The sequence below is a fragment of the Chiloscyllium plagiosum genome, unplaced genomic scaffold, assembly GCF_037043375.1.
Source record: "Chiloscyllium plagiosum isolate Xiang-an unplaced genomic scaffold, Cpla_swu_hap1 HiC_scaffold_28, whole genome shotgun sequence".
NCBI classification, from domain to species: Eukaryota; Metazoa; Chordata; class Chondrichthyes; order Orectolobiformes; family Hemiscylliidae; genus Chiloscyllium; species Chiloscyllium plagiosum.
This window is the reverse complement of record NW_028270166.1, coordinates 37,434,193-37,461,883: the sequence shown is the minus strand read 5'-3', so window position 1 is coordinate 37,461,883 and position 27,691 is coordinate 37,434,193. Positions and strand designations below refer to the sequence as shown.

Sequence of the window (27,691 nt, the reverse complement as noted above, 5' to 3'; positions counted from 1 at the left end):
TGGATTGCAGTGTTTCAAGATGATAGCTCACCACCAATTACTCAAGGGCAATTAAAGATGACCAATAAATGCTGTCCCAGTCAGCAATGCCTGAATCTATGAATTAGTAATTTTAACAATTACACTTCCTTGACTTTAAAAATAGGGATATAGAGCGAAAGTAAGGAAGTTATGCTAAACCCTTTGAAAGCACTGATTAGGAATAACCTGCTCAGTGATGCTTAGTTTGGATTTCGCCAGGATCACTCAGCTCGTGACCTCATTATAGCCTTTGTTCAAACATGAACAAAACAGCCGAACTCCAGAGGGGAGGTCAGAGTGCCTCATCATTTGCAATAAATCAGCATTTGAGCAAGAGTGACATCAAGGAGCCCTGGCAAAACTAGAGTCAGTGAGAATCAGGGGGAATTCTTTGCTGGTTAGGGTCATACCTAGCACAAAGGAAGAAGGTTACGGTTGCTGTGGTTATTCATCTCTGCTGGAGTTCCTCAGGATAGAACCAAAGCCCAACCATTTTCAACTACTTCATCCATGACCTTCCCACCATCATAAGGTCAGAAGTGGGAATGTTCAATGATGGTCGTACAAAACCATTCACAACTCCTCAGATATTGCAGATAAGTAGTCCATGACAAAAAGTAACAAGACTTGTACAATATCCAGGTTTGAGCTGACAGATGGCAAGTAACATCCGTGCCATACAAGTGCTAGACAATGATAATCTCCAACAAGAGAAAATCTGTCACCTCTTATCATTTAACAACATCTCCACTACTGAATTTCCCCACTTTCAACAGCCTGATGGTTACTGTTGACTCGAAATTGAACTGAACTAGCATAGAAATACTGTGGCTGCAAAAACAGTCAGAGTGTAGGAGTCCTGCAGTATGTAACTCACCTCCTGACTCCACAAAGCCTGTCCACCACCTAGAAAGTATAAGTCTGGAGTTTGATTGAATACTCCCTTTTGCCTAGGTGAATATAGCTCCGATAACACTCAAAAAGCTTGGCACCATACTGGACAGTACAGCTTGATTGCTTGTCATCGCATCCATGAACATTCACTCCCTCCACCACCAGTGCTCAGCATTAGTCGTGTATACTATCTATAAAATTAATCATTGGATAGCACCTTCCAAAACTGAGATCCATACCATCCGGAGATCAAGGACAGCAGATATCTGTGAACATCACAGCCACAGGTTCCCCTCCAAGCCAGTCATCTTCCTGACTTGGAAGTATGTTGCCTTCCTTCAGTATCATTGGGTCAATATCAGAGCACTTCCTGCCTAACAGCATTGTGGAACTACCTACACCAAATAGATTGCAGTTTTTCAAGAAGGTACCTAGCTCACCACCAACTTCAAGGACAATTAGAGATGGCCACTAAATACTGCCCCAGCCAGCAATACCCATGAATTAGGCATTATTAAAAATTATTGTAGAGCTACTCCTTGACTTAAACATAGTGACATAGAGTGAAAGTAAGGAAGTTATGCTAAACCCTTATATAGCACTGGTTAACTCCTAACTGGTTAGGTGTATTGTGGCCTATTATGGATAACATACTTGTGGAAGAATGTCAACACACAATAGGGGAAACTTGATAACGTGGATGAACAATTTCACTTGCTTGTTGGTACCAGAAAATCGGGCTAAGACTCCATCAAGCCGTAAAGACGAGCAACAAGCTGTTCTCAGTATCCTGAAAGGTTTTGATACCGTAAACAAAGAGAAACTGTTTTCGGTAGCAGAAAGTTCAGTAACCAGAGGGCATGGATTTAAGGTGATTAGCAAGTGGAAACAATGTGATAAACCCTACATGGGGAATCATTAATTAATCTCCTTGTAGAGCTCGTTGAACATACGTTCCCTTGGATCCCTGCTAGAGCTCATTACCTGAACCCTTCCTAAAGCAGACTCTGGGATGACAACCAGACTGGTTATGACCACATTATGCATATATGTTACCATCTGCTTCCAGCTCAAACCAGTATCCATCCCAAGCTGGGACTAGACTATGTATATAATGAGTAGTGGATCTATTTGGTGTTCAACAATAAATGATATTACTTCCCATTTGGCCTTCATGAGTCATTACAGATAAACAAACTCATTTATGTATTGTTATGATTTAGAATACACTATCTGAAAGGGCAGTAGAAGCGGATACTATGGTTTTTAAAGAAAGGTATGATGGTAAAATCAGTTGTCAACAGCTAGTGTTGGATGAGTGCAGAATATAATAAACCTGATGATGGGAATTAAAAGGGGCACACTGAAAGTCTTCCAACAGAAAGCATGGGAAGAAAGGAAGTGTGGTCAACTGCATTAAGGGACACCAGGGTCATGAGTGCGAGGAGAGATGCCATTTCAGCAAAATATAATCAAATGAAAAATACAAACTGCAACGGTCTGCAAGTATCAAGGGATCAGAGGATGCTGAAGAGTAGGATGAGTTCTTCTTGAGTGATATACTCAGCACAGACACAAAAAATGTATTCTGGTTTGCTGAGATCATGGTTAATGGAAAGGTAACTGAGTTTATTTTGATTATTGAAGTTGCAGTGTTTATTCTTTCAGATTCCAATTGTGGCAGACGTTTAAATAGCATTGAGGTTAACGCTTGAAGAGAGATCTTTGAAGAACTATAACAAAACAATGGAAGAATACAATTATCTGAATAGTTTTATAGAGCTGGCATAGATCGGATGGTGTGAAAGGTCTTCAGTGTGCTATCTTTTCATGATTCCTAAATACACTCCTTTGAGTGATACAATTATTTTTCACATCGAATATTTTTAATTGCTTGAATCTAGCTCCTCACCCTTTTTGAATATGGATATCATTTTAGTTTATTTCATAGACTAGTATCTTCCCACTTTCTAGTGACCACCCTATTAATAATTGTCAGAACCTCAAAAATCTTGTCCCTACTTACTTTCAGAATCCTGGAATTAATATGATCTACTCCAGGTGGTGTCTTGGCTTTGAGCATTTTCTACTACATTTGTATCAATGTCACTGATTTACTCATGTTTGCTCAACACAGCCAATGACCCTTCTTACCTTTTTTAATTAATTTTCTGGCCAAAAAGGAAGTGGTGACTGACACAATCAATATGATAGACAATATGCAACCAATCAGGATCCATGTTGAACCTGCCAAATAAATAAAGTTATTAGATCACCTTTTAGATCATTATTTATCAAGAGAATTATTGAATATCCCATTGAAAAACACACAACCATAAAAAAATTATAATGTACCCAGTTTAATCAAAAAGGCTGAATCATGAATTCAGGACAAGCTGAAGAGTATGCACAAGCTGCACATGGTATTACAATGGCATGGGATCGGTTGGATGGATTAAACAGTCTTTAACTGTCCATCATGTACGTATGGTATCTTTCTAATTTCATGTGGTCTTCATGAATCATCAGATCAGTGCTTGAGATACAGTTCCACAGGCAAAACTATTTTCTTGGATGTCACCTGTTACCATTCAAAATGAGCCCCAATAGCAAAACATTAAATCACATCAGCCTGTGAGTTATTTGTATCTAACAATTCATCCCATCTTTATGGAGTCTATGATGCAAGGATATATTTGTGCACACCTATATATGTACACTATGAATGGCCAGAACTAGTTGTTACCATATTGTGGATATCCGTTACCACCTGTCCCCAGCTTGAACTGTTGTTTGTTCACATTACACAATCAAACATATCCTCCATGATCCGAAATGCAAAACAGAATTATAAAACATTATCAATTAACTATGTTTTTGCCTTTACAGTGGCTGAATTGAATATTGGTCATTTATGCATGGCAGGTTTAATGTTTAAGAAGTGCAAAAGCAATACTGTTGAAGCTGAAGTTCAAGTTGGCAAAAGTTGTTTCCGTTCCATAGTACAAAAGCAAACTGTGCCCTTCTTTTTTTTTTACATATTTGCTTGTATCATATTCCATTCCTCGTAAATGTTTTACCAATTTCCCCACACCATTGGACTTCTGAAATCTTCTTCAAACACAAAGAAAAGAGTACACGTGCATATCCTTTTGACAGAACCTCTGGGCCTGCATGGCTGAAACATTAACCAGGTGACTTATCTTGACACAGCCTCTGTCTTGGACTTATATATCATTCCTTCCCTGTCCCATATCACTGTGCTTCAAGTCAGAAGAGAAGCCTCAAAAATCACCTCTGAAGAAAATACTGTTCATTTTTTAAGTTCTAAGTTGTGGAAGAAGTTTAATTAGTACCCAATTAGAAATAGCAAAATTATTTTCAGTACAACATATCATATTGTTTAGCTGATTTCTTGATACAATCCTGTTTGTCAAAACACCCAGCTGTTCGGTTGGCACTAAATTCTAAAGCAAACAGCAATTAGACAGTGAATAATTCTGTTCTTGTTGGATAAAGGAGCATCTGAGGAATATTATCAGAATATGAAACTGTAAGCAAGTATGGCCAATAGTGAGTTTTGAGAAGATTTGTAGCTCAGGTTGAGTTTTGTATGTAGGTTTGCTCACTGAGCTGGAAGGTTCATTTTTAGATGTTTCATTACCCTACTCACCACCCCATGAGAAAAGGAACAGGAATTGACTTCACCACAGGAAATAACATCACCCCAGGAAATGACATCACCAACCCAAAAAAACCCAAACATATAAATAGAAAGCAGGAATTTTCAGCAGTGCTTCGCCAGAGGCCCATTGAAGGTGTTACCCAGTAGGGTAACGAAACATCTGGAAATGAACCTTCCAGCTCAGCGAGCAAAACTATATCCAAAAGTATAGCCAATGAAAGTGGTTCGGTCAAGTACAATATCTCAAATCCTAGGGCTATCACGGAATCTTGCATTGTAACAATCTCGTTTTGCACATAAGACCATAGGAGCAGAAATTAAGCCATTCAGCCCATCGAGTCTGGTCTGCCATTCAATCATGGCTAATAGGCTTTTCAACGCTATTTTCCTGCTTTCTCCCCAGAACCTTTGATTCCCTTGGCAATCATGAACTTATCTATCCCCTTATCTCCATTCAAAAGGGTCTTCCCTTTATTCTAAGGCCATGCCCTCGGGTCCTCATCTCTCCTGCCAATGGAAACATCTTCCCAATGTCCACTCTGTTCAGGCCGCTCAGTATTCTGTAAGTTTCAATCAAATCCCCCCCTCATCCTTCTAAACTACATCAAGAATAGTCTCAGAGTCCTCAAATGTTCCTCGTATGTTATGCATGAAAACAGTTGGTAGTATTGTTTACATCACAGTGTAAAAGTGGCAACATCAGCTTTGTAGCGCTCTGAGAAAGATGGTGGGGTTCTCAGTAGGGTTAGGAGGTTCTCAGTGAAAGAGGACTTCCAAACTTCCATGGTAAGTGCGCATGAAAGGCCCACAGAGCCCTGGGAGCTGCCAGTCAGATCCTTGACCTGTGTTCACCTATCCCCACCTCACCACCCTGCACCCCACCCAAAACACTCCCCAGACCCCACCCTCTTTACTTGCAGCTGCCCTTACACCCAGACCTGAAGAAGGGTTACACCTGAAACATTGACTTCTCCACCTCCTGATGCTGCCTGGCTTGCTGTGTTCTTCCAGCCTCCTGATGCTGCCTGGCTTGCTGTGTTCCTCCAGCCTCCTGATGCTGCCTGGCTTGCTGTGTTCCCCCAGCCTCCTGATGCTGCCTGGCTTGCTGTGTTCCTCCAGCCTCCTGATGCTGCCTGGCTTGCTGTGTTCTTCCAGCCTCCTGATGCTGCCTGGCTTGCTGTGTTCTTCCAGCCTCCAGATGCTGCCTGGCTTGCTGTGTTCTCCCAGCCTCCTGATGCTGCCTGGCTTGCTGTGTTCCTCCAGCTTCCTGATGCTGCCTGGCTTGCTGTGTTCCCCCAGGCTCCTGCTGGTCTACCAAAGAGATAGCATAGGCACTAGTGATGATCTTTCAGGAATCACTAGAATGATGGAAGGTCTCAGAGGACTGGAAAATCACTAATGTGACACCCCCTTTTAAAAAGGAAGTAAGGCAAAAGATGGAAAATTACAGACTGATTTTTAGCCTAACCTCAGTCATGGGTAAGATCCTGGAATCATTGTGAAGGATGAGATCTCTGAATACTTGGAAGTGTACAGTAATAGAGGGCAAAGTCAGCATGGTTTCATCAAGGGCAGGTCATGCCTGACAAATCTGCTAGAGTTCTTTGAGGAAGTAACGACCAGGTTAGACCAGGGAGAGCCAAAGGATGTTATCTACCTGGACATCAAGAAGGCCTTTGACAAGGTGACGCATGGGAGGCTACAGATTAAGATAAGGGCCGATGGTGTCAGAGGCAAGGTGCTAGCATGGATAGAAGCTTGGCTGTCTGGCAGAAAGCAGAGAATGGGGATAAAAGTGTCTTTCTCAGGATGGCAGCCACAAGTGATGTTCCACAGTGTTCAGTGCTGGGACCACAACCTTTCACTGTATACATTAACGATCTAGATGAAGTAACTGTGGATATTCTGGCTAAGTTCGCAGACAATACAAAGATAGGTAGTGGGACATGTAGCACTGAGGAGTCAGGGAGGCTGCAGAAAGATTTATACAGATTAGAAGAGTGGGCAAAGAAGTGGCAGATAGAGTATAATGTGGGAAAGTGTGAGGTCATGCACTTGGGTGGGAAGAATAAAGACGTGGACTATTTTCAAAATGGGGAGCAAATCCAGAAGTCTGAAGGGCAAAGAGACTTGAAAGTTCGAGTCCAGGATTCTCTCAAGGTAAACTTGCAAGTTGAGTCAGTATTTAGGAAGGCAAATGCAATGTTGGCATTTGTTTTGAGAGGACTTGAATGTAAAAGCAGGGATGTACTTCTGAGGCTCTATAAAGCTCTGGTCAGACCACATTTGGAATATTTCATGTAGTTTTGTGCCCCAAAGCTCAGGAAGGATGTATTGGCCCTGGAACATGTTCAGAGGAGGTTCACGAGAATGGTCTCAGGAATGAACAGCTTAACATATGAGGAATGTTTGATGACTCTGGGTTTGTACTCGATGGAGTTTAGGAGGCTGAGAGGGATCTAATACAGAATACTGAATGGCTGAGACAGAGTGGATGTTGGGAAGATGTTTCCGTTGGTAGGAGAGACTGGGACCAGAGGGCACAGCCTTAGAGTAAAGGAAAGACCTTTTAGAATGGAGAAAAGGAGAAACTTCTTCAGCCAGAGAGTGGGGAATCTATGGAATTCACTACCACAGAAAACTATGGAGGCCAGGTCATTGAGTATATTTAAGATTGACATAGATAGGTTCTTGAGTTTCAAAGGGTTCAAGGGTTATGGGGAGAAAGTGGGAGAATGGGGTTGAGAAACTCACCAGACATGATTGAATGTCTGAGCAGACTTAGTGGGCTGAATGGCCTAATTTCTGCTCCTATGTCTTATGGTCTTATGGTCTTATGGCCTAATGGAAAGGGCAGCTGCAGCTTGTTTTGTCTTCTGTTTCTGCATTAGCAAGCAGTTTTGTCTTCTGTCTTTCTATGTTGGTTGTTTGTTACACTGTGTAAGAGACAGAATTTCATTCCAAGTGGGTGGAACTTCATCCAGGACCAGGATTGCGAACGGTGCCAAGAGCAAACCTACGCCCCCAGACCAGCCATCGATCAATGGCTCCCCAAGAGGCAGAAGTACGTGACACTTGTTGCTTTTTCTCCATTATTTTCCATTTATTTCTCTTATTGTTATCATTATCATTCGTTATTATTACTTAATAGACACACATATTTAAGCAAATCGCTGTTGTTGAGCCTTGTCTAGATTTAACTGAATCCGAAATAAACTACTTGGATACATCCTGTGATCCAAGACACTGCTGAAGCTAATTTTACACCAAAATACATCAAATTCTGGATCTGTCACCAGCACACAAGGCAGAGCAAGAGCAAGATAAATGAAGAAGATCATTGTGCTACATCTTTGCAATTGTAAACAGGAAGTTGCCACATACCAGTTGTATTGTCATTGGAAGACACTGCCATTTCATTGTTGACAACTGGAATAATAAACACATATTATTTAATTTGTTATAATAGTGAAACTTCAAGTACTCAAACTTGATTGTTAGCTAAATTAACATACTTTTTCACTCGTGAAGCTCTTCGAGAATAAACAGCTAATTAAGTGAGAATAAAGAGCATATATGACAGGTTCCCAAGAGTGTATATTCAATTTATGTTTTTTTTCATGAAAATGAGAGCAGGCTGGTGATCTTTCAAGAGTTTAATAGTCTATAATATAAATCAGGGTCAATGTGGTCTGCTGGACTGAATTCAAATGACTAAACATGTAGGAGAGGAATTTTTCAGTTATTTTGACCCCTGATTGCCTCAGGAATTGTATCCATTTTTTCACGTGGAGATTTTTTTGATTGACAGAGAGCACCCATATCTTACTTAAGGGAGAACCATAGCTCTATGGGGCAAGCTAGAATGGCCATTAAGTCGTTTCCTATCATAATCATATCTATTCATCTAAAAGCCAAAACACAAATCATTTACAAAGAATACATACCTTGGACCTGCAGGTGAGTGCCATTCCCAGACATTCTATATACTGGGGGAGGAATCTCAATTAATACCTCACAAACGTACACCCCAGTGTCATTCCGGTTTATGGGGAAAATAGACAGAGTGCTAACTGTATCATTGAGAAAGTGTTTCATCCTTTTGGTGTAATCCAGGTAAGGTTTGGTTATGTTCCCTTTGGATGACAGAACTAGAATCCTTTGCTCTGATAAAACTTTGCTCCATTCTATGCGCCGTTCCAAGCTGGAGCTATTAATCCAACAAGTCATTGTTGCTGTGCCTCCTTCCATTGCAGAAAGGTACGGCGGAGATTGTGTAACCATAAGAATCACACTGTTCCCAACTGTAAGGAAAAGAAAATGGACAAGGATTGAAATGTTCACTCTTTGTATGAAGGATCTTCTGGAAATCAACCCCTATTGTTTTCAGTTATTCATGCAACTGTATCTAGTCAGCCATCTAAAATGTTTCTAACAGACGAATGATTAAATAAAATATTTTATGTGCTATTGATTACAGAAGGCATATTTGCCTGGACAGCTTGATGCTCACTTGCAAATTCTATTATCAGAACATCAACCTGAACAATAAAAACAAACAATGTGGCTTCTTTTCAAAAATTCATCCAAATGATTGGATCATTAGGAATGGACCATTCTCTTTTTACTGAATTGTAATGGAGATGAACCACATGAATGGGCTCTTAAGATTCTCTATTCTTAGAAAATCATACCCCCATTAGTAAAGTGAACAGACTGGAATAAAGTCCCAGTGCTATTCCAGCCAATCTCTTCTGTATTCTCTTTGAGGCCCTAAAACATGCTTTGAAAGTCTCCAACTCTATTTCGATGCTGGAAGCTTCAGACAATTCTGTTGTTATTACATAAATTTTACACTGGAAAAGTAAGACAGAAAAATTATTGTCTAACTCCCGGGCAAATCTCCAATTATTCACCATGACCTTACCATCTGACTATCGCACATGATTTGTTTGGATTTGGTTTGATTTGATTATTTTCAGGTGTACCAAGATACAGTGAAATGTATTGTTTTGCATGTTATCCAGATAAATCATACCATACATAAGTACATCAGGGTAATAGAACAGAATGTAGAATATGGATTTAGAGCTACAGAGAAGGTAAAGACATAGATGAGCCTTCTGTTCCTTAAATTATTTTGTATTCAGAATTCCACAATTCTTTAATCCAATGGGTTTGAGTTTTGTTTCTAAATCTGTGGAAGGTCACAAGCAGGGTGTTTAAATTGAACATTTACCTGCACTTGAGCAAGTTTTAGATGAGAACATGATGAGGGCTGTTTGTGGTGCACTCCATATGAAGGACACTTGTGGCACAGGGTAACATCCCTACCTCAGAGCCAGGAGTTCCAGATTCAAGCCTTGCCTGCCACAGAGGCATGCAATAACACCTCTGAACAGGTTGATGCAAAAATAACTTGGCCCCCTTGTGGTACAGTGATAGTGTCCCTAGCCCTGGGCTGGGTTCAAGTCCCAACTGCTCAAAAGGTGTGCAATGCCATCGTGTTGATGAAAAATACTCTTCTTTGAAAACAATGTTGCACTATTTTTCATTGTGTATTCAGTGATAGTACCACTTAGAATCATAGAGTTATGGAGATGTACAACACGGAACAAACCCTTCGGTCCAACTCGTCCATGCCGACCAGATATCCTAAATCTACTCTCGTCCCATTTGCCAGCACTTGGCCCATATCCCTCTAAACCCTTCCTATTCATATACTCATCCAGATGACTCTTAAATGCTGTAATTGTATCAGCCTCCACCATTTCCTCTGGCAGCTCATTCTGTACATGCACCACCCTCTGGGTGAAAAAGTTGCCCCTTAGTTCTCTTTTATATCTTTGCCCTCTCACCTATACCTATGCTGTTAGTTCTGGAGTCCCCGACCCCAGGGAAAAGACCTTGTCTATTTACCCTGTTCCTGCCCCTCATGATTTTATAAACCTCTGTAAGGTCACCCCTCAGCCTCTGACGCTCCAGGGAAAACAGCCCCAGTCTATTCAGCCTCTCCCTATAGCTCAAATCCTCCAACCCTGGCAACATCCTTGTAGATCTTTTCTGAACCCTTTCAAGTTTAACAACATTTCAAGCAGGATCTGGCCTAATTTCTTTTTGACACACCAAATGCAGGAAGATTGTTTTCCAAGCAACATCTTCATCATGAAACACTCAATTAGAGATCGAATAAATTCCTTGAGAAGGACATGTACTCATCACCTCGTTTATAATTGAGTACATAATCAGACTGTCATGCTACTACTGAAGTGAAGATAGATTGACAGAAGTACACCTCTTGAATGAGACAGTAAATCAAGACTCCATCAATAATGAATATAAAAGTGTCCATTACATCAATCTATGAACAGCAATGGAGTTTTTCAAGTGTCTCCGCCAGCATTTATCCATCAACTAACACTATCCAAACTGAATCAACCAGTTCAGCTATCTCATCGCTGTTTATGGGATCTTTCTGTATATGGATTGGTGGCTGTGTTCACTTAGGCAACAAGTGATTACACTTCAATGTAATTAAAGTAATGTGAAGTTCTTTGGAATATCCCCAGAAAATGTGCATTTTACGGGTGCAACTCTCTTTCTTCGTTTCAGCTTTGCTTTCTCTATAATCGAAATTTGTGGAGCTGTCATAGAATCATAGTCGTATGGTCATACAGCATGGAAATAGATCCTTCAGTCTAACCAGTCCATGTCAAACATAATCCCAAACTAAAGTGGTTCCACCTGCCTGCTCCAGACCCATATCCCTCCAAACCTTTCCTATTCATGTACCTATCCAAATGTCTCTTAACCATTGTAATTGTACCCACATCCATCACTTCATCAAGGAGTTCATTCCACATGTGAACCACCCAGTGGGTAAAAAATTTACCCCTCATGTCTTTATTAACTCTCACCTTAAAAATGTGCCCCTAGTCTTGAAATCCCCAATACTAGGAAAAGACAACTACCATCAACTCTATATATATCTCTCGTTAAAAAAATAAACTTCTAGCAGGTTGCCTTCTATGCTGCCAGCCTATCCAGCCTTTCTTTATAACTCAAATCATCCATACCCGGCAACATCATGGTAAATCACTTCTGAACCTCTCCAGCTTAATAATATCCTTCCAATAACTGGGTGACGAGAACTGGACACAGTATTCCAATGTCTCTGTCCTGCAAGACCTTTGGGTTTTTCAATTGAAAGAAAAGGAAATGCACTGTACTGCATTTTAATTTTCCAGTTGGCCTTATGGTTGTTACAGAATGACATGATATAATCTGTTTAGTGCCAAAGTCTGGGTAAATTTTGGAGCTATTACTGTGTTGACATGACTCAAGCAATGTTTTGATCCATTGGCAGCCAGTTTAGTTTTATTCAGAAATTTTAAATATAAGTTCCTTAAAACAGTGTTTTATTATTTGTTTTAAATACTTTTCAGTTGCAATCCCAAAGTATTATGGAAAATTGTTAATATTTGGGTATGTTTCATAATAACTAAATCATAAATCTGGCTATCACTCCTCCAAAAGACTGCTTCCAAGATTCGCAGCAGTGTTATTCCATCTCAGCTCATCACTTCTCTCTCATACTGACCTACATAGAAAGTAAGAGCAGCAGTAGGCCATTCAGCCCTTCAAACCTGCGCCACCATTCAACATGGTCACAGTTGATCATCTATCTCAATGCCATATTCCTGATTTCTCCCCATATCTCCTGGTAGCCTTTAACATCTAAAAATGTAACAATCTTTTTTGAATATATCCAAAGACTTAGTCTCCACAATCTTCTGTGGTAGAAAATTCCACAGGCTTACTACCTCTTGAATGGTGAAGAAAAGCAAAATGACTCCACAGCACGGTGGCTCAGTGGTTAGCACTGCAGCCTCACAGCACCAGGGTCCCAGGTTCGATTCCAGCCTGGGGTGACTGTCTGTGTGGAGTTTGCACGTTCTCCCTGTGTCTGTGTGGGTACCCTTCGGGTGCTCTGGTTTTCTCACACAGTCCAAAGTTGTGCAGGTCAGGGGAATTGGCCCTGCTAAATTGCCCATAGTGTTAGGTACATTAGTCAGAGTAAAATGGGTCTGGATGGGTTACTCTTCAGAGGGTTGGTGTGAACTGGTTGGGCCGAAGGGCCTGTTTCACACTATAGGGAATCTAATCTAATCTCAAAGAACATAGACATATATGCCGCCTCATAGTCATCCATTATACCAATGTAATTTGAAACTGATTGCTCTCAAACAATTAACTGCATCTTGCATCCAATCTAAAAAGAGGATGGTAGCAGCAAGTCTACACTATGGTGACCAGGGTCTATCTAGCTCATACAAAATGGTTTCAGTGATGCTTAAGATTAAGGTTAACCCTACCCTAACAGTCAGTGCACCTTCACCCTCCCCTCGCAGCCCTATTTCAAATTGTTAACAATTACTGGAAACCCAGATAGCTAGCATTAAAACTGGAGCAATACTTAAAAAAAAAGTCTGAGACATGAAGACCTGCTTAAAATGTTTAAGTGGGGGGGGGGGGGGGGGGGTGGCACATTGTGGGAGGGGCTAATGCCTACATTCCCAATGCCTGCACTCCCACCCACCCCAAAATCCAGAAATTGGGGTTTCTGATTTGAAGCTTTTAAGGTTTTACTTCTGATCTAATCCAAATGTACCCATTTTTAAAAATTTAAAATTTCCCATTAACAGCTATAAATAGAACCTATGTTTTCCTATCTAGCTATTGACCAATAAACCACTCTTTGGGCTTCCAATAAGCATTCATACTCCTCTCCTCTCCACCCCAACCAAGAGAAAGCTGCTGTTAACTGGTTTTCAAAGTCAGAGAGGTGCCCTTACGATCAGACTTTCTTCAAAATGGCAACCAGAAACGTTCCCTCGCCACAAACAGGACATATTACTAATTAGGTGTAGGAAGGGGAAATCTCCTCAACGGCAAAACCTAACTTTACTAGTCATTTGTTTAATAACCTGTTTGTGAGACCTTCCTCTATATAAGTTGGCTGCCGGAACAACAGCAGCCCATTGACTAAACTGTTTCTTTGCTGTACATCTCTTTGACTCTATGACTCTAAAACTATAGGATGCCCTAAAGATGTGAGAAGGTACCAAGAAATATAACATATATAAGCAGATAAATGTTTAAAGCATTAATATGTCAGCTGTTTTAGCAGGTGGAGTTTACAGTTAGCTACCCACCTGAAAACAAAGGACAATTAAGCACAACACAAAATCACAAGTGTTTGTACACTTTTATCATGAACGATATTTTGGAAGAGTGAAAATGATAACCTGGGAAAATATAATGTTACTCAGTATGTCACAGTCAACCCTGAATTCCATTAGGGTCAGATAAGTCAAGACTGGACAGACTGGACATTGAGTGCAGCTCTTAGCAATGTCAAGTCCTGACCCGGAAGGGTATTCCACTGGGACAGATACACTTACATTATCTGGTGACCAGCAGACCATACATCGCAGCAGTGAACATATTGGTGCCCATTAGAGTTTTCTAAGATGTGAAAACAACTTCAGTGTCAGTGCATTTTCATAGAAAGGGCTAAAATTTGAGGAGATTTTCTGGTTTCTAGCCGAATCAGGCCTTAATTTTGATAAACAGCGATCTGTTGACTTATGGTCTAAAACGGAGCAGACAACGCCCATCTACTCTACACATGCAGCTTGTTCTGGGGAATCTTAGCTAGATCAGGTCTTGGGTATTATTGTTGATACCTGAATCGTCTCCTTCCAAGGTTACAATTGGATTTTTAAATTTATTTCCACATGTATTTGTTACAAATACAGTGAAAAGTGTTGTGTAATGTCACCTCACACCAGTGCCATCTTAAATAAGCCAATACGTAGAATATAAAGGTAGAAAATAAAGTTATAAGTTCAACATTATAATCCTTCTTGTAAGTGCTTAGCCATAGGCCTAGATCCAGGTACATCAGCCGATGCTGAGACTAACACCAGCACAAAGCAGTTGGCCAGCCTCGAGGCCCGTCACTGCACTGCACTGCTGGAACCCTGCCAGCATTCTTCAGCACCATCTTGCCTCCACCGACAATGCCACCGCCATGAGACTGCACTGGGATGATCTCGGAAATGCAGCCACCGGTGAGGCTGACAGGTCCCGCACCAAACACTGGGAAGACTGAAGGTGACTCTTAAAGTCGGTGGAGTTGTGGACAGTGCGGAAGGATGGTGCAGGTTACAGTAGGGCATAGATAAGCTGCAGAGCTGAGAGGTGGCAAATGGAGTTTAGTGTGGATAAGTGTGAGGTGATTCACTTTGGAAGGAATAACAGGAATACAGAGTTACTGGGTTAGTGGTAAGATTCTTAGTAGTGTGGATGAGCAGAGAGATCTCTGTGTCCATGTGCAATTATCCCTGAAAGTTGCCACCCAGGTTGGTAGGATTGTTAAGAAGGCATATGATGTATTAGCTTTTATTGGTAGAGGGACTGAGTTTCAGAACCATGAGGTCATTTTGCACTGTACAAAACTCTGGTGCAGCTACACTTGGAGTATTGCATACAGTAGTAGTCGCCACATTATAGGAAAGATGTGGAAGCATTGGAAAAGGTGCAGGTGAGATTTACCAGGATGTTGCCTGGTATGGAGGGAAGGTCTTATGAGGAAAAGCTGAGGGACATGAGGCTGTTTTCTTTAGAGAGAAGAAGATTGAGAGGTGACTTAATAGAGGTATACAAGATGATCAGAGGACTAGATAGGGTGGATAGCCTTTTTCCTTGGATGGTGATGGCTAGCATGAGGGGACACAGCTTTAAATTGAGTGGTGATAAAAATTTGACAGGACAGATGTCAAAGGTAGGTTCTTTACTCAGAGAGTAGTAAGGACGTGGAATGCTCTGCCTGCAACAGTAGTGGACTTGCCAATATTAAGGACATTAAATTGTTATTGAATAAACATATGGATGATAATGCAATAGTGACGGTTAGATGGGCTTCAGATTGGTTTCACAGGTTGGCGCAACATCGAGGGGCGAAGGGCCTGTAATGCTCTGTAATGTTCTGTGTTTTCTATGAAATATAATAGTATCAAATCTCTTAATTCTGAGGCGAGGTCTTGTTACTCTCAATTTTCTTTGTGTCTTGTTTCTCAATTGACACTCAGAAACAAGGTCAACCGTCTCCAATCAAATTCTCACTGGGATATGTAGTGAGGTGGCTATGTGCAGGTTACCAGAATGTGCACAGTTTCTTTACTATAGTATAAAAACAACCCTGTGGTCTTCATTGCAAAGTAAATGAAACCTATCATTACTCTCTCTCCAGTTAATGAAGATGCTCAAACTCCCCGAGAATAGGGGATTTTAGCTGATGCTCACCCAGATCAAACATTTCACTTGCTTTCCACCCACTCACCTGTTGCTTTCATTAGAAAAGACATTGTAGTTGCAGTACTTCTACTACTTTTTGACAGAAACAATCTATAATTCAGTAAAATAAGAACAATACCAACAAAATATCAGCACAGAGAGTGAACGGTGGCTGGAAACAGCTTTTTCTGACTCCATATTAAAGCAAGTTAAAAGAAAATTGTCTCTTTTCATTCTGGCAGTATCCTCAGATGCATTCTTTAATGAATCATATTTTAGCTGGCTGCCTGATAATACATGCCATTGCAAAGAAAATACAAAATAAGTTTGAAAAGGTTACATTGTAGCTGCTGACCTTCATACGATGTTCTGACCAACATAGTGTGTGAGGCACATGCAAGTGGAACAAGCCTGGTCATATGGTAATAAATGGTAATATAGTAATAAATCTGTCCTCACTCTATATTTGCATGAATATTAGACTGGGCACCAGTGATTTTCTAGGCAGCTGTTTGTGCGGAAACAACCATGTAAGTTCCCCACATTATTTGAGAATAAAGTGTAACATTACAGTACGCTATTAATTCCCATGGTTCAGTCTGCAGCCTGTGAGTCAGAAGGTTGTGTGTTTAAGTCCACTCCTCTTCCAGCTGTAAAGAAGTGACAGCCTCCCATTGAAGGATCAGAGTGTTTCCTATGCTCCATATGTAAAACCAATTTAAAATCAGAGAGAAAAGCAATGTAATTTCCTGCAGGGTGCACCCTCACACTGCTTCCTCATGTAGATGGTAAATCAAATTGAGGGTGTAACCCAGTGTACAAACTAATGGGGTCCACTCAACCATTTGGAAGTTTTGTAGACCTTCTTGATTTAACAGCCAGAGCACAGATTTTCTCCTTCAGATCTCTTGTGGTGCAATGGTAGTGTCTCTACCTCTGAGCCAGTAGGCCTGGGTTCAAGCCACACCTGCTCCACAGGTATATCACAATGTGATAGGTTAATTAAAAAATCTACAGGCTTTCTCTTATGTCTCCCTCGCATTTGAGGCTTTATTTCTAACAGCCCATAATATAAATGCAATATTTAAAAGGCATCCGGTATATAGATAGGAAGGGTTTGGAGGGATATGGGCCAGATGCTGGCAGGTAAAACTACATTGAGTTGGGATATCTGATCGGCATGGATGAGCTGGGCCAGGGGTTCTGTTTCTGTGCTGTACATCTCTATGACTCTGTAACATTTGAAATTTAAAATCCGGGTCCTCAAAAATAAGCAGTTAACCACACACACACACACACACATTTGTACATCACTATTTTTCCTTCACCATTATTAGCAATTATTTACCTTTGGCTCTGAGCACCCTTACAATCTATTCAAATGTTAATCTGCAGAATAATAAACACAATTTTCAACTCTTTCACTTCTGAAGTAGAGTCATCTCAGACTTTAAACATCAACTCTGTTTCTATCTCCACAGATGTGACCAGCCCTGCCAAGTTTTGCGAGCATTTTCAGGTTTTATTTCAGATTTCTCGCATTTGCAGTATTTTGCTTTTCTATAAGGCCCGATTCATGAATGATCCTTGCACACCCACACATGTCAGACAGCTAGAGTTAAACAATTTCCTGCAATCCTTAACCAATGAGCCACCTCTGAGTGTCTGTGCAGCACTCGTAGCTTTCTAGCCACACATGCTAATGACGCCCAACCACCAAGAACAATTCAGATTGATTCAGTCAGTTAGCTAATACCACCACCCAATTACCAAACCAGATTCTTAAATTTCAATTAGAAAAGAGATTAGATTTGTTATTAGCCTTGCATGAAGATTCTTTTTTGGTTTCAACCTTATCAAATCATCACCATCGTGAAGTTTATGTGCCGTGCATTTTTCTTTCAAATATATTGCATTTTATTTATGTCTGCATTAAATTTCATCTGCTATTGTTCTGCTCACTCATGTGTGAGATTAGGTTTTCTTTCTATAATTATAGCATTGTTAGAGCTGTGTTGTCTTAAATTGAAGTATATCTATTCACATTGCATTCTGTACACATTAGAAGTTGCAAAGTATGATAGATAGGTTTAGTTGTGTATGAGCTAAAACTTCACTACAAGTGATGAATTGCCAAGAAGCAATAGGTGATCGGTAATTCAGCAAGCAAACTATCAGTGTTAAATCCTCTTCAGAAACTCATCAAAATATAATAATATAGTTAGGCAAGCTGGACTGCAGACTACAAAGCAAACAATTGTGTCAGACAAGTCAATCATGCTAGCTTAATTATTGTAAATCGAATTCAATCATCTCAGTCATGGAGTCATCATATAGTCATGACAATAGTGTCACCCAATCTATTCATTTTAGTATGATAAAACTTGAGAATCCTGTAATGTATACAATTAAAATGGGTTGTAGAACTAGCATGCATCAGCAAAGGAAGAGGAAGACAGATTTAATTCCAGAGACCAGTGGTGCAGTCTATCAGATTTGGAGGACAAGTTTTCCACAGTGAATGCAACTGCTAACAACTGTCATGTGTTAAGTATCATAGTTATCTAGTTGTGATAACGTTAATAGAATAATATTTATTTGACCATTCTGGCAGAATTCATATCACATGCTAGTGCATATAAGAGCAGTAAGATAAAAAATAGTCAACAAACTTCTGGAGAAATGGCAGAGCAGTGATGACCAAAGATTCCTGGGACATCAGAACCAATCCTGGGAAGGAGAGATGTGTACAATGTGGATAGTATCAATCTCAACAGAATATGAAGTAATATCCTGATACGGAGAAAGTGAGGACTGCAGATGCTGGAGATCAGAGCTGAAAATGTGTTGCTGGAAAAGCGCAGCAGGTCAGGCAGCATCCAAGGAGCAGGAGAATCGACGTTTTCCTGAAGAAGGGCTCATGCCCGAAACGTCGATTCTCCTGCTCCTTGGATGCTGCCTGACCTGCTGCGCTTTTCCAGCAACACATTTTCAGCTCTAATATCCTGATAAAAATGTTAAGTAGTTCGACAGCAAGTCAGATTTGGACAAGCTTGCCAAGGGAAGGGTTACAACAAGACAAAGCATTTGTCGACACAGGCAAGAACTTAGACAAACAACTTAACAGTACAGTTCAGAAATAGGATGGATTAGACAGAGAGAAAATGTGAGATAAACCACAAAGAGCACATCTGATGAGCTGTAGGCACACACAGATATGAAATGAGGAGGCCTAATGTTAGTGAATCAAGAATTAATGTGACTTAATGAATTAGAATCAAAGGCTGTCCTGTGATGAAGTAGTTAAGCAATGAATGGCTTTCTAAGAGGTGACTGTTCAGGAAAAGGAATGGGAAAGTTGGCTTGCTGGATTACTAAAAGCATAGAAATTAAAATCAAACAGAAAAAAAAAAGATTATTGTCAGGTTGATTGTTCAGTGGAGAATGTTACTGAAGGCAAAAAGTGCAGGAGAGAACTAGAAAATAGGGGCAACAAAAGTACATGAAAATAGATCATGAGAAGGTGCAAGAAGGAACCTAAAAACAAATTGTGGAATGGCAGTCAAAGGGACATCACAATTATTTAGAGATGAACAAGGAGATCTTCTGGGGCAGAGGGTAGGTTGTAGTATTAAATAAGTGTTTTGTATCTGTCTCCATTCAGGAGGAGGGTGCCGTCAATGTCAGATGAAATAAAGATGAAGAAGAGAAACAGTATAAAAGAAAGTTAGAAATAAGGAGATACTAAAATGTTTGGCAGAGCTTAAAATAAAAAAATAACTCAGTGTTGATGGATGTGCCACAAAATACTGAGAGATGCAAGAGTGCTAGCGTAGAGAGTCTCCTAAATTCTTCTAATCCCTCTTAATCAGGGAGAGGTTCCAGAACTAAAAGCAAATTTAGAATAAACTTAGCGACTACATCTAAGAGTCAGTGGTGGAAAGCTGTCAGAGATATTAGTATAGGACAAAAGAGTATCATTTGCCAAAATATAAGCATGTAAAAGGGAAAGTTGCAATCATCCCACATACCATAGAGTTGCTCACTCATTAGACAGAGAATAGCTGATGGTAGTTTAACATGAAAGTCACCAAGACTCAAATGATGGGAGAGGTTGAGAAATCAGGACATTCGTGGTACGCAAAATGTTGAAAGCTGGCAAGGCTTTCTGAAAGGCATATCACGTTTGAGTACTCTAATTAAATACTTCAATAAAGTAACAGAGATGGCTGAGCTAACAGTTCTGTTGATGTTGTCCATATAAATGTTCAAAAGGTGCTTGTTTGAATGATGTACGATAGGCTTTTCGGCACAACTGAAACCCGTAGGATTAAAGTGGCAGTTTCTTTGTGGAGAAGCAATTTGATCAGGGACCATGTCAAAGACTGCAGACTGGTTTAGAAAGCTGAGGAAGGATTACAGAGATTAAAGCCGAAAGGTTGGATTCCCTAGCTATCTGTACTGAGAGCACAACAGAAATTGTTTCATATTAATGACCAGAATCTCATACAGAAGGCATAATTTTAACATTAATTAATATTTCAAAAACTTGGAAGTTCAGCAAATATGAATGAGGAGACTAACAGACTTCAACAGATAATCAAATTAAATGAGCAGATCTTTGCAGATGTAGATTAATGTACAGAGATGAGAAACGATTTAATTTTGGGAAAAAGAATGAGAAGATGCAATATAAAGTAAATGACACAATTTTAACTGGGAGTACAAGAACAGAGAAATATGAAGGCAACGTGTGCAAGTCTTTGATGTTGAGGTGTCAAATTGAGAAGGCTGTTAGCATTTTTAGTTTTTTTTTATCCATTCCTGGTTTATTATGAATCTCTACAACTTTAAATTTATTCAATTACCCTTCAATGCAACTTTATGATAAGCTTTTAAAACATCAAGGCACATTATGTAACAGGGTACATCACAGTTCAGGCAAGCTATTGTCTTTTTAAAGCATTAAAGCAAGTTTCCCCTTTTTAGTCCATACAGTTTATCTAGTTCCTGTTACACACTTCGAGCTCACATTTACCCCAATAATCAGCTTCATTACTTTACATAAAATGGGAATTAAAGTAATCTTTTAATAGTTGTGCCCATCTCCTTGTCCCTCCTTCTGACTTACAGTATTCACCAGTTTAGCCTGTCATCAATCTTCCAGTATCTTTTTCCTGTCTAACAAATCCCTTATAATTACTATCAGCTCTTCACAAACGTCACCCAATGTCTCCTGCAGCAATCTGAAATAACTACCATCTACCCCATGGGATTTATTTGCTTTATGTTCAACTTGCCTTTCTGGGTCTTCCACTTAAGTTATAACAAAGAGATAACTTTTGCTTGGAATATCTTTGTTGAGACAAGATGTGTTTCTCCTGCTCCTTTGTGAATAGATTAAGGAAGCAATCATTCAGAGTATTCCTCAGTTTGAAGTCATTTTGCATAGATTATAGTTTTCAGCTGTTGTCTGACCCTCCTCTTGCTAATATAGTAGTGAAAAAAATCTTTTACTGTTGATATGTGTCATCTTACACACAACCACCTGGGCTATACTTTTTTCTCAACTCCTGATCGCGTTTCTTATGTCTTTTTTATCTTAATCTCATGTGTCCTTTCCCTCATGGGCTTTTTATATGTAATTTCTCCTTTTTATCTGACTTTTGTTTGATGATCTGTTTTGGAATGAGTTTGTTCTGTCTGAGCTTGCTGCTTTTGGGAATGCCTATTTCCCACATTCTCAGGTTTTTACCTGCAGAGGCATTTCACTTGTCTTCTGCTCAAATGTTGTTGAATGACTTTCCAAGCTCTATTTATATGTGTTATTTGCTCATTTCACTGGTATAGCCTGTCATGAATCTAGTTTATATTGCATTTTCTCATTCTTTCTCCCTAAATTGAATCACTTCACATCTCTGTACATTAGTCTACATCTGCCAAAGACCTGCTCATTCATCTGTATACAGGGTATCTGCTGAAGTCTGTTAGTCTCCTCGTACATATTTGCTGAAGTTCCAAGTTTTGATTTTAGTTATTTCTTACTCACAGATCCTGCTAAACTTTGTTAATCTGTGCATCACTCTAGGGAGAGGTGCGATGTTTTCTGCTTCCAGTAAGATTTCTGAATGATTTATGACTACCAAACAAAAATGGTTACTTCATGGCTTTATAGAATCCTTACAGTATGGAAACAGGCCCTTCAGCCCAGCAAGGCCACACCAACGCTCCAAAGACTATCCCAAACCCATTCCTATACCACTCTACATTTACCCTTGACTAGTGCTGAAAATGTGTTGCTGGAAAAGCGCAGCAGGTCAGACAGCATCCAGGGAACAGGAGAATCGACGTTTCGGGCATAAGCCCTTCTTCTGCCCGAAACGCCGATTCTCCTGTTCCCTGGATGCTGCCTGACCTGCTGCGCTTTTCCAGCAACACATTTTCAGCTCTGATCTCCAGCATCTACAGATCTCACTTTCTCCCCTTGACTAGTGCACCTAACCTACACATCCCTGTGACACTATGGGCAATTCAACATGGCCAATTCACCTAACCTGCACGTCTTTGGATTGTGGGAGGAAACCAGCGCATCCAGAGGAAACCCACACGGACACAGGGAAAATGTGCAAACTCCACACAGACAGTCGCCTGAGTATGAAATCAAACCCAGGTTCCTGGCACTCTGAAGCAGCAATGCTAACCACTGATCCACCATGCCACCCCGTTCCTTGACACGTAATCTTCAGCAAGAGTTAAGAAGCAGTTGTGTATTATTGAATTGAATTGATCTGAATTGAACTGAATTAGCTTTATTGTCACATGTACCCAAATGAGTACAGTATAAAAGTTTACAGTCGCCACAATATAATGCCATCTTAGGTACAGAGATCAACCTTGAAGGAAACAAACAAAAAATACAGATGGGGATTTCAACACAAGGGGGCACATCTTTAAGGTGAAAGGAGGGAAATTTAAAAAAGATATGGGGGCAATTTTTTACATGGAGGGTGGTTTGCATATGAAATGAACTTCCTGAGGAAGTGATGGATGTGGGTACAATTACAACGTTTAAAAGACATTTGGATGGGTATATAAATAGGAAAGGTTTGGAGGGATTTGGGCCAGGGCAGGCAGGTGGGACTAGTTTAGTTTGGGATTATGGTCAGTATGGACTGGTTGGACCGAAGGGTTTGTTTCCGTGCTGTATGACTCTATGACTCTAAAAGTAAGTAGTCCATCATTATAGGTCATAGGAAAAAATTAGAAAAATAAAGAAGTAAAACATTCAGAATATCGGTCTTTCTGACCCAGTCTGTGTCGGGATCTAGGGAGATTTCAATCTCCTCACTGTCACCTGCACCTGACCCACCAATGGAGGAGTCGCACCATTTTAGGTACCATCTCTTTGTCGCTGAACCCACACTTGGCCCGCAACCAAGAGTCCCTGGCTCTGCTGCCAGACCAGGGCACTATTGGGCCATGCGTCCTTTGTTCGACTGCAGATATCGCCTTGCTGCACCGCCATCTTGAAGTGTCTGCTGCTGCTGACACTGCCATCCCCAATCACTGGAGGAACTGTGCTGCTGCTGCTACAGGACCGATCACTGGGAGAACAGCACTGCTGCTCCTGCCACAGCCACTGATCACCAGGAGAATGGCCCACTGCCACAGCCCCTGATCACCTGGGATCATGGCACTACTGCTGCTGCCATAGGCCTGGATCACTGGGAGAATGGCACCACTACCACAGGCCTAGATCACTGGGAGAATGGCCCCACTGTCACAGGCCCTGATCACCTGGAATATAGCCCCATTGCCACAGGCCCCGATCACTGGGAGAATGGCCCCACTGCCACAGGCCCCTGATCATTGGGAGAATGGCCCCACTGTCACAGACCCCGATCACTGGGAGAATGGCCCCACTGTCACAGACCCCGATCACTGGGAGAATAGCCCCACTGTCACAGGTCCTGATCACCAGGAGAATGGTCCACTGCCACGGCCCCTGATCTCTGGGAGTATGGCCCCACTGTCACAGGCCTCGATCACTGGGAGAATGGTCCCTCTGTCACAGGCCTCGATCACTGGGAGAATGGCCCCACTGTCACAGGCCTCGATCACTGGGAGAATGGCCCCATTGTCACAGGTCTCGAACACTGGGAGAATGGTCCCAATGCTGTAAAAAAGTTAAACTACCTGCCCTAGTTCTTCTCAATCTATCCATAGACTTTGGCAGCATGGTGACTCAGTGGTTAGCATTGCTGCCTCACCCTCAGGCAATTGCCTTTGCGGAGTTTGCACGTTATCCCTGTTCTCTGTGGGTTTCTACTGGGTGCTCCAGTTTTGTCCCACAGTCCAAAGATGTGCAGGTTAGGTGGATTGGCCTTGAGAAATTGCCCTTAGTGTCCAGGGATGTGCAGGCTACATGAATGAGCCATGGGAAATGCAGTGTTACAGGGATGGTTCTGGGTGGGATGCTCTTTAGAAGGTTGGTGTGGACTTGGTGGGCTGAATGGCCTGCTTCCACACTGTTGGGATTCTATGAATCTTTGATATATTGACCATGAATTTCTATTCCGATGCCTGTGCACCATGTCCAGCTGTGTGGGACTTTGCTCATGTTGTTCCATTCTTAGCTATCCTTTCATAGTCCATGAATCAACTGCAGTGGTTCACCTCCTGATCCCTTACATTAGTGTCTCCAAAGATCTATACACGGACCCTTTTATTTTTCATTTACACATTCCTCTTGCTGACATCATCCAGAAACACATGATCATTTTGCTCATGTAAAATGCTGATGACCAGCTCTGCTTCACATTCACCTCCCTCGGCTGCTCCACTGTTTCTGAATTGTCAGATTGCTTTATTAAAAAACTGTAAAGAAGCCACTGTCTTTGAACCAGCCACACAGCCATTCTTTCAAAATTGATTCCTTTCACCGCCTTGGCAAATGTATGAGACTGAACCCGACTTGCAATCTTTGTATTATATGCAAGGGGTTGGGTTAGCTCAGTTGGCTGGATGGTTAGTTTGCAAAGCAGTGTGCACAGCAGCAGTTTGGGTTTAATTCCCAACACTGGCTGAGGTTACCATGAAGGACTCTCCCTCTCAACCTCAGGTTAAATCACCACCGGTTGTGTATCTCTGTAATGAGAGAGCAGCCCTATGGTCTAGTAAGACTATGTTGACACAATACAATTATGTTTGACCCTAAGATGAGCTTTCTGCTCACAAATTTGCAGCATCAGTTAAATCCATTTTCACTTTCATGATATCTACCCAACTTGTCCAAGCTTTTGGTACCTCTGGAGTCTACTATTCCAGCTGTTGTGGGGAAAATCACCGGTGTCTGAGTCAGAATCGGGGTTCAATGACAGAGTTTATTGCACAAGAAGATAACAGAGCTCCGAAGAGAGAAAGACACCAACAGCACAGTGGTCAGCTGCAAGTCTTCTCTTGACCCAGAGCACATGTCAAGAAACGTTTATCCATGCTGTGATACAATAGGTCAGTGATGAGATTATTTGCTTTGTAATATGATATGTTAATGGCAATCATTGCATAATCATTGATAGTTTCAATATAGTCTTTGACAGTTCCAGCGCAACCTTTGTTAATTTCCGCGTGATCATCGTCAGTTTCAGTGTGGACATTGTCGGTTTCAGTGTCTGCATGGAAATCTATGCTGTAGTAATAGACGCTAATCGTTTTTCCTGAGAAGGACAATTACTGCAGGTCTGGCTATTAGCATTTCATATTGTGTCTATATCAAGCTGTTAGCATTTCTATAAAATGTGTTGGCTGGACCCAGACACTTTGACAGGCAGTGTTCGTTACTCATGTGTATTTCTCCCCCACATGCCTTAAACTAATCAACTGGGCTGTGAGTGCTTGTGCTGGCATTCTGGTGACCCCAGGCAGTGTCTGTATCTGCTCTGCTGTTTCTCTCCATATTGTGATTTGGCGGCCATCTTGTGTGTCAAGTTGGCCAACTGATGGCTCAGTGGCCATCTTCTGTGTCCATGTGCCTAGTGTCACCCTGCCCCGTGCCATCTCTCTCTTCACAGCTCACTCTGGACTGGCCTCCCTAGTTTTACCTCCCTCACAAACAAAAGGTCATTTACAACTTTGCTGCCTGTGTCTAACCTCAAAGCATCTGAAGAAAGGCTACGTGATTCAAACATTAGTCTTGTTTCTCTTTTCACAGATGCCGTCAGATCTTCTGAGTATTTCTGACAATTTCTTTTCTTATCTCACATGTGCAGCATTTATGGTATCTTCCCTTGGTATATCAAAAATAATATCTGTTCAATTTCTGCAAAGGATAATTGATGCAAATAGTGAAAGCTACATAAACAAATAGGCTCGCCCTGCTCCAGTTTCTTCTTTCTCATTACCTGGTTTTCACATTGTTTTGAGGTTATCAATCTGGTATCGTATGGATTTTAATAAGCTGTGTGTGACCTACTCAGGGTGCAATTAAACTTTGAAACGGTTCTAACCCCATACATTGTAGACTCAAACAGGCTGTGAGACAAAATAAAGTGAGACTTCAGCACCACTTTGTTTGGGCATTACATGGGAATAAATCCAATGTGGAAAGCCAAATGTTTAAGAGATGTGTTATGTTCGCTAGATACAAGTTGATCAGTCTTATACAGCCATCCAATAGCCTTCCATGTAGATTGTCCCATTGTCAATAGTCTAACTTGTTGCTGACAACTCTGACCAACCTCAAAAATCATCTAGATTTTACATCTAGCCTGAAAATGAACAATCCTTTTTCAGAATAGATGTAAAAACTTGATGATTCTCATAGTTGGAAACGTATCATTGGTCAAGGCAATACGTTTGAGCTTCTTTACAGAATAAACTAGCCAACTGCATAGGAAAGAACACTTCAATAACACACATTTACATTTAATACAAACCTCGAAAAAGAAATTTTAGGATTAGATTAAAACATGGTCTCGAGTTATACAAAGAGTTGGTTCTTTCCAAATAAATTGTTCAGGACTTTACAATCATTCAGAGACTCACCTACGGATAGCAGGAGCTGGAATATGAGCACCTTACTGAATAAATTCATTGAGGTGGAGTGCCTTTTACTTGTTACGTTCTTCAGAAATAAATTAATAATTGTTGCTTTCTCAATTTATATGCCAGAGTTTACTCCATTGTGCTCCAATAGACAGTATCACCTCTGTAAGAAATGACCCTTTTCTGATGCATCTGACGATTCAGAGTTTCCTGCCGCAAGGTTCCGCTAAGATATCTGGTGGTTTTCACACAGACAAGGGAAATATTGTCATCTGGTGGTTGCTATGACACTTATTTTTTTTTGTGGCTGTGCATGCATTTCATGCAGGTTTGCAGACATCCTAATCACCTGCTTTCCAAAAGAACTACAGAATTATAGAATAGAATCCCTATAGCATGGAAGCAGGCCATTTGCTCATCAAATCCATACTGACCCTCCAAAGTGCATCCCACCCAGACCCACCCCTGCATATCCCATGGATAATCCTGCACATCCATAGATACTAGGGTCAATTTAACATGGCCAATCCACCTGCATGTGCATCTTTGGACTGCAGGAGAAAATTCATGCAGAAATGGGGAGAATGTGCATACTTCATACACAGTCGCCTGAGGATGAAATCGAACACTGGTGACAACTCTGGTGCTGTGAGGCAGCAGTGCGAGCCACTGAGCCACCCCAAAAAG

The 27,691-nt window shown here is 41.0% G+C and overlaps 1 protein-coding gene across 2 annotated transcripts in view; it reads right to left on the bottom strand.

Moving 5' to 3' along the window:
- The window catches only part of LOC122565209 (B-cell antigen receptor complex-associated protein beta chain-like), a 33,399-nt gene extending 6,236 nt beyond the window's left edge, over positions 1 to 27,163 (bottom strand). For both annotated transcript variants that reach the window (XM_043720951.2, XM_087976240.1), the window contains exons 1-4: positions 27,005 to 27,163; positions 8,548 to 8,904; positions 7,985 to 8,029; positions 3,070 to 3,162 (exon numbers count right to left, since the gene is read on the bottom strand). In XM_043720951.2, the coding sequence (XP_043576886.1) occupies positions 3,070 to 3,162; positions 7,985 to 8,029; positions 8,548 to 8,904; positions 27,005 to 27,053 (544 nt within the window). In that variant the 5' untranslated portion in view covers positions 27,054 to 27,163. The remainder of the gene's footprint in view (positions 1 to 3,069; positions 3,163 to 7,984; positions 8,030 to 8,547; positions 8,905 to 27,004) is intronic.
- Between the last annotated feature and the right edge of the window lie 528 nt (positions 27,164 to 27,691).